Raw genomic sequence first — 8,090 nt, 5'->3', positions numbered from 1 at the left:
ACATTGCATATTTATTTGGGCAATTAACAGCTCAGGTATAGTCTTGTCTATCTCATAGTGACACATCTCTATTTTTATTGCATCAACAGATGTGTTTTTATCAAAGATGCACTGTTATTTGCAACAAAACAGCACCGCCTTGTGGCTGCACGTAAAACAGCATCATACACTGTAGCTGCAGACAGCAGCACTGTTCAGTCCAGGGAGGGCAAATGAATAAATAAAAAACACCATCCTACCTTCATTTAGATGTAGTGAAACAAGAAAAGGTTCATAATTATGTCATTATCACTTCCTAAAGTGCATATTCTGACACTTTAAAGAAAAAAGCAACTACAAAATGGAGCCTGACCTTTTAATTACAGTGAATTGCATAGCTTCACAGTGGCATCAATATCATGTATTTACAAGGCCATTTAAGGCGACCGTGCAGCAATTACCACATTTTAGTTCAACTGTAACAGCTCGGCAGAGTGACTTCTGAAATGGACACTGCCAGTGAAAGAGTAGGACAGCTAGGAGGTTTTAAAATTGACGGTGGCTCAAATTCTCACAGAAAGCACCTGGATCAACAACCACAATAGAAGGCAAACATCCATCCTCATTTGGAAAGACACAATGCAGGTATAAAAATAAAGCTATAAAATGGTATACAATTTCCAGAAGAATGAACACAGGCCTGAGTAAAATAAGTTGAAAACCCAAAGTGGAGTTTTAAAAGTAGCAATAGTTTGAAGTATCAGTGTTGACACCCAAGATCTGAGCTAAAGCAGAAACAAAAAAAACAAAAAACTATAAAATACACACAAACTGGTCATTTGGCCTGTTGTTGTTGTCACTCCCTCACTGACATTAAATGGATTATTTATAAAAATGTCAGCATACTTTAAGATATAACAGGAACTTGTAGAAGAACAAATAAGAACAATGTTAAATAAAAATGGCATTACACAGAAACTGAAGACATTCATTTTAAGGCACATCTCTGAATTCACCACTTTTCTATAAACATACAACTTAAAAACTAATTTAACCTGCACTTTTTATCAGGAACTGATAATCTGAATTCCAGGACTCAAAATATCCAGATGATCAATAAAATATGAATACAAACAGACATGTTAAGTAAATAAAAACTTGCTTCAGTCAATAATAAAGCTACATACCCACAGATTCTGGTGCCATGTAGAGTAATTACAAGAATAATTACATTAAAAGGTAAACCCTGTACACTGGTAAGACAACTGGCAAATTGTACTGACCTAAAATAAAGCAGTGACAGTGTCACTGTTATGTCCCTTAGCTTAAGTAAAGCAAAACAAAGAAACTATGGTGAATTTTTTGCTACCTTACCAACTTTGAAGACCTAAGATTTACTTTTATAAAAGCTGCCTACAGATTGAAAACGGTGTAATTACCCAGCTGTACAAGCTTTAGTTTAGTTTGTGTCAATACCTCAAGAAGATACAGCTGATTATTCCTTAGTTGTGAAGAAAGCATTTTTTAAGATGATTAATCCTAGAGGAGATGGGAGGGAGAAAAAAAAAAAAGATTAGATCATTTTTAATCCTTTCCATTGAGTATATCACTACTTTCTAGACTGCTCCTGTTGGCGCAGGTCATCACATGATGTAATACAAGTCTGTTTTGTTGTTTAACAACTCAGTACTCACTCCTCCACAGCTGCCGTCATGTCTTCCCTGGCCATCACTGCTGGGTAGAGGACTCTCTAGGCTGCCGTTTTCTTTCTCCATCAATATTTGGCTTCCAAACACCTTCCTCTGTTTTATAAACAGAAAGTCGTTACAGGGAAAGGCTGCATTGAAGATACTCGATAGATTTTTCATTATATTTGAATGATTATTTGATTTTTTTTATCAAAATGCATGCGTCCTTGAGACCTTACAAACATGCATTTATCAAAAAATACTGAAATATTTCCAGACTTGCATTGTGTACATGCACTTGATCAAAAAATTATTCAACAGCATCATTAACAATGGCCCCATTAATTCAGTAGTTGTTTCAGTGGGAGCATAAAAAATACTCTCACAATTAAAGTGGCATGAAAGTTATGATTGTACACGTTACTGTGAACAAACCTTGATCGTTCCACCCAAAGAGCGTGAACGCAAGTGTTTTCTGCTGCACGGTGTCCGTGTGTCAGCTGAAGGTGTCAGCGAGGGCTGCTTTTCAAACTAAACACAAAAAACCACAACACCTTTAGAAGTTGGGTTGCAAGTAGCTTATTTGTACATTACTTATCCTCAACATTGTGTATATTGACCTCCTGTACCTGTCTGATGAGCTTCTTCTTTTTGGCAGACTCAGGCATGTTGGTGACCTGCTGGTACAGCTCTCTGAGAGCAGATTCAGTATAACTCTGTGTTTCAGATGACCTGCCAGTACAGGCGCTGCTGACCTCACCTCTGACTGATCTTATGGAAGGAGAAGGGCAGGCAGCTGTTACTGTAGCCACGGGCCCATCTTTGGTCCCAGAGCAGAGAGTCATATCATCCTAGAGACGTCAGAAATGTGACCAGAAATTCAGATTATCTCACTAAAACCACTAACTTGGCTCAAGAGATGTGACCATAAGAAAATGTGTATAGTTGAGTCACAGCTGAACAAACATCTGTGCAACAACAGCTTTAAAATCTGAAGACAAAGTTTTATTTCAATGTCCTTTGAAAATCATTCTATTAAGTAACAGATACCAGCTTCTGTATTTAGACATGAGCTATCTAAATATAACCAGAAGCTGAAGTTACAGGACTAAAATGTTGGCAAAGGAAAAAAAATACTGTGGGAACTTTGAAAATAGCATCATCGAGAAATGTCAATGCCAGTTTATAGAGCGCTGTTCATATGCTAGGAAATTCAAAGTGCTTTTCACAGTAGAATAAAACCAGATAATCACACATAATATCACATAAGGTAAAACCATAAACTACAAATGTTAAAAAGACAAGCAAACAATAGAAGATCATAACTAGATTTACTCAAATGTATGAGAGAACAGCAGTGTTTCGCTTTAAACGTAATGTGATGCAAATATTTTCTCTCTGTGGATGGCAAAGTAAGAAATTCGTTGTACAAACGAACACTTTGACTTGACTTAATTAAGATAGTTATTAATAGAGGAAAAGACAAAGATCTACAATGCTCACCTTTGACTGAAGACATTTTGATCCTGTGTAGTATAAGCGGGCATATCCTTTGATATATACAGGAGCCTTCAGTGAAAGCAAACATGCACATTAAATACTGGAAAGAATGTATAGATTGCATCGTAGATTAATATGATTGGTATTCAGATCTCACAGTTATCTTAATAAATGGTACATTAAAGCTGCCAATGCCCGAATTGGAAGGTTTACACTGGGTGTGCAATATAGCAAATGAAAAATAACTGTAGGTGAATAAAACATATAAGCATAACATCAAGATCTAAAAGGCAGCTGATTGTGAGATACTTATACACAAATATCCCCCATCCACATGTAAATAGTTCCTTTTCTTTATTTATTTTTTGTCATTTTGCTTTTCTTTAACACTGGCCACAATAATGCCACTTCCCATGAAGGATTTGTACAAAGCATAGAGAAAAGATACAGATACAGATAGAGGACAGATCACTATCACATGATTGTGATGTACTGATTTGTGTTGTTGTTGCTTTTTCAAATCATATTTAAATTTAAAAAGTCCTGCCTTTGTATTGTTTTGCCATGAAAGTAAATTCCGTATCAACACCAGAGACACAGGATGTAAAGATGCTTACCTTGAACAGTTTTTGTGAGTGCCTGATGAGGAATGCTATGCCATTATTTAGTTTCTCAACGTCTCCCTGCAGATGACTTGGCATCACCTACAACATACAGAAACAATCATGTTTACAGAAACTAACTTATTTTTCTTGATTGTACGCATAGTGGGAATATAGTTGGGTTGTAACATCCTAGAAGGTAGAACAAAATGAACCTAAGGACCTTACATTTTTGGGCCAGATGATATGTGGAGCAAACATTGTGGCTAGATTAATAGCTGTCATCTTGTTGATGTGCTGATTGCGAGCAGTGTGATGCAGCAAATCCAGCAGGAGCTTCAAAAGGCTGCGATTGGCTGGTGGGAGCAGCATGAAAAGCAGCTGAAATGCCTCAATCTGGCGCTCCTTGTCAGGCACATTTGTCTTCTCCCCTTTATCATCAAAGCGAGTCAGCTCTGGACACAAGAGATAAGACAATTATTTGCCACAAAGCAAAAGAGAGACTATCATTTTCTTTTGTTGACTGTACATTGATCTGAAAATAATCGTATCATGAAATATGGCAAGAATCTGTGTACGAGTCAAATATCACCTCCAATCTTCAGGTGAGCATGATAGTGTCTGTGTGTGAGCAGAGGCTCTGGCAGCTCTCCCAGGTATACTTTGAGCAATGAGGCCACATCATTGGGGTGGAAGTCGCCTGTTTCTAGATCTATCTCTGCTCCAGTGTTCAGCATCTCCCTCAGGGCTGCCTGCCTTAGGCTGTGGCCTGGAACACGGAACAACCCCTCAACATGAAGGTCTGAGTGGTGGGATAAAAGATGGAGAGAGACAGCAAATTAGGTGCAAAAAGAGACAGATACAATCTATGGGAGTGTAGACACGGAAGAAGACAGACACAAAAGTGAGAAGTGATGAGTGAATGAACTGAAAGGGGGTAGACAGCAGAAGCAAAGTGCTTTCAGATAAATTATTGACTAGAGCATTTGCTCTCAGTGCCCACTTTCGGAGAATGATGTCATCACTTTCTAGAAATAAACCATGACCTCATGCTCCAACTAAGTTAAAGAGCCAGGAGCAAGAGTTAGAATACAGCAGGGATGCTTAACAAATTCTGTTCTTATAAGACATCAAGATAGAGGCTGCTCAAGCAATTTTACTACTTACATCACGAGATATTCAAATCAAGTGTTTAGTGGAGTTTGTCAGATGCAAATACTACCATGATTAGTCATTTGTTTCCTTCTGAGGTCATGCATGCAAGACACATGTAGTCATGATATCACAAACTACTCTGGATAAAAATGCCCACATGTTAGAAGTTATGCAAGTATGTGATGTAATACTTACTTTGACTCAGATATTCGATGAGCTGATAGATGTGTGCTATTCCTTCTTCAGTTAATGGTGCACCAAAAACCACACCTTTATCTGAAAGACATGAAAGCGCATAATGAGAATGATATGATCGTACGCTTTGCAAGTGCAGCTTGATTTATTCCATTAACATCAATAATTAATAATCAGTTTTATAAGTTCCATAGATCATATGGACCCTTCTGCTACTGATTATAATATACTACAGCTGAAAATCACATTACCTTTAAACAAGAACATTTTGGAAATAAAAACCTCTACAGTGTGCTTAAAATTTTAATTAAATGACTAACTAAAATAATAAATTACTAAAACAGTAATTTCAGCCATAGTGGAGATAAATGCAATACAAAGTCGTAATTAATGAGCATAATGAGAGGCAGTATATGGTCTATGGATAAATGAAGCATAGCCCTTTGTAGTTATTTACCCCTTTATAAGCAAAAACACAATTAAATAACTTGACACATTTGTCAACAACAGCACTCCAGAGAGTGTAAACACATCAGCACACTAATGGTTATGTTAACCTTTCCGTTTCAGGAAGTTGAAGGATCGTAGAAAGCCATTAGAGGAGAGCAGCCTAGGCTCAGACTCTCCGATAAGTTGAGCAAACTCTTCCCCAGGAAGGTCTATGAGTCGAGTGATATTACTAAGAACCAAATCCGTAAAGGTCTGCGGATGCTCATGTTTCAGTTTCTCCACAAAGAAGTCTGGGTTAAAGATCACTGGCGAACTTGTGCATGACGTTTCCTGGTTGATAAACACACTGCATTTTCTCCTCCTGTTAGAAAGAAACATCCAGACGGAATTAGGGTTCATCGTGAGGATCAGTTGCTTATCTTAACCCTGGTACCTAAAATTCAGCAGTTAAGGTAAAACACAAGAAGGATGATACCTATCATTAAATAGTGGATTAACATTAACTAGCTAATGTTAGTTGCTAGGTTTGCTAACATACGTTGGCTATCGCTAAGGTCCATAATAAATTGCTATTCTGAGTAGTAGTTAGTTATTAAGTTAGCACTAATCATCTCCAAACATTACAAGTGATATCACAACTTTGGAACATGATCGTTTGAAAACATCATGAACGAAATGTTGGTACCTTTCGTCCAGTTGGTGATAATTTTGAGGATTATTTTCAGCCGCCATCATCGTTTTTAAATCTTCCGCTTTCTTATTTAGTCCCGCCCATAAGGCTGCGATTGGCTGAAATACAATATGACGTAACGGTTATTGTTAAATCCAAAACAAGTGTACATTCAGTGGCAAGTAAACGTTTTACTAAGATTATTCGAATCAGATTTTTGATTGAGATTCTGAAGAGTTCTATTCCGACCATATACACTGCATTCTATTAGAGGTGTCTCTATATTTTTGTCCTCCCCAGCTACATAAATGAGAGGGTCAGGATATTAGGAACACCTCTGAATATAATGTAGCTCGATACCACAACTACCTTTAACTGTAACCTCAATAATAAACATATAATTGAATTCATATATTTATGACAATTTCACAAAAAAACTGAAACATATGGGCTTCATAAACACAGAAGTTAAGGCGGGAATGCAGTGCCGGCCCGTGGCATAGGCAGTATAGGCAAATGCTAAGGGCGCCGTACATCCAGGGGGCGCCAGAAATGGAGGAAGAAAAAAAGTTTAACTTCCACTATTCTTAAAACTAGACTTCAGAAAAGACAATTAGCATAACAACATGGTTTGCTAATCAATAAATAGCTAGCGCTATCTATCTGTTAACGTCGTCAGATAATGTTATGGAAGGGCCCTATTTGTTATGGAAAATAGTAATGTAACTACCCCCATCATTCCTCCTCGGGCAAATGTGTAAATATTAGATGTATTCAGCAGGTGTTATAATACGGAAGAGTATTAGGGCCACTGCATAAATTTTTTTTAATTAGGGCCACTGCATAATTTTTTTTTTAAATTCTGACTTTATTCTCAGAATTCTGACTTTAATCTCTGAATTCTGACTTTATTCTCAGAATTCTGACTTTAAACTCAGAATTCTGACTTTAAAGTTTAAAGTCAGAATGATGTAGACTATACTGCATAATATACAATGTACTTTTTCTGATACAAATTATATAAGTAATTCATATATTAGTAACAATTTCAATTTTATTGTCATTACAGAGAAATGCTAATTAGCTGAATGCATTGCAAAGAATGAGTAAACTGCAGTATAATATACCATGTGGGAATGCTAAATTATGCTCTAACATTAATGATGTGCACTTTAACACTGTTAAGTTTAACATGATAAACGCACTTTAGACAATTCCCATCCCCACCAGAAGCTACTGGTAATGTCTGGCTACAGGTCACAGCTCAGTGTGTACAGTGTTTAGGTTAGAGGTGAAGAGAAGCAAAACTCAGGGTCTGTGACCCTTATATTATTATTGATAATCATAGCATTGTTTCAGTTACATCCTATAGCAGTCTTAAGACATCACATTTATTTTTATTGTATAAATGGTGCCCCAAACACCAGCAGTAAGTATTACTGCAAAGAGCATATTATATTTAAGTATTTTTACTCATCAAATAAAAAAATGCAACATCTTAGTGAAATGGAGCTTTTCTCTCTCTTTAGATAGAGCGGTAGTTCTATTGTCCTCAAGGAGTAAGTTCTTTCTGGAGTGTGCACATACATAGCATAAACCAAGCGGGACATACCATTTGGCACAATTGTCATTACAGAGAAATGCTAATTAGCTGAATGCATTGCAAAGAATGAGTAAACTGCAGTATAATATACCATGTGGGAATGCTAAATTATACTCTAACATTAATGATGTGCACTTTAACACTGTTAAGTTTAACATGATAAACGCACTTTAGACAGTATGAACTGTAACACAACAAACAGCTAGGCTTACAACTATGGAAAATGAAGAGCATTTTGATTGACTATT

General features: G+C 36.8%; 1 protein-coding gene across 1 annotated transcript; it reads right to left on the bottom strand.

Annotated features, from left to right (window-relative positions):
• Nucleotides 1–341: 341 nt before the first annotated feature.
• LOC109961030 (rho GTPase-activating protein 19-like) lies at nucleotides 342–6,357 on the bottom strand. Its single transcript, XM_020601555.1, has 11 exons — nucleotides 6,255–6,357; nucleotides 5,677–5,930; nucleotides 5,120–5,200; nucleotides 4,362–4,571; nucleotides 3,998–4,224; nucleotides 3,785–3,871; nucleotides 3,171–3,236; nucleotides 2,297–2,518; nucleotides 2,103–2,198; nucleotides 1,674–1,781; nucleotides 342–1,518 (listed from the first exon to the last, which is right to left on the bottom strand). The coding sequence occupies exons 1-11, from the start codon at nucleotides 6,302–6,304 to the stop codon at nucleotides 1,513–1,515; spliced, it is 1,407 nt and encodes a 468-aa protein (XP_020457211.1). The 5' UTR covers nucleotides 6,305–6,357; the 3' UTR covers nucleotides 342–1,512.
• Between the last annotated feature and the right edge of the window lie 1,733 nt (nucleotides 6,358–8,090).

The sequence above is a fragment of the Monopterus albus genome, unplaced genomic scaffold, assembly GCF_001952655.1.
Source record: "Monopterus albus unplaced genomic scaffold, M_albus_1.0 scaffold52.1, whole genome shotgun sequence".
NCBI classification, from domain to species: Eukaryota; Metazoa; Chordata; class Actinopteri; order Synbranchiformes; family Synbranchidae; genus Monopterus; species Monopterus albus.
This window is presented reverse-complemented; position numbering and strand designations above follow the sequence as displayed.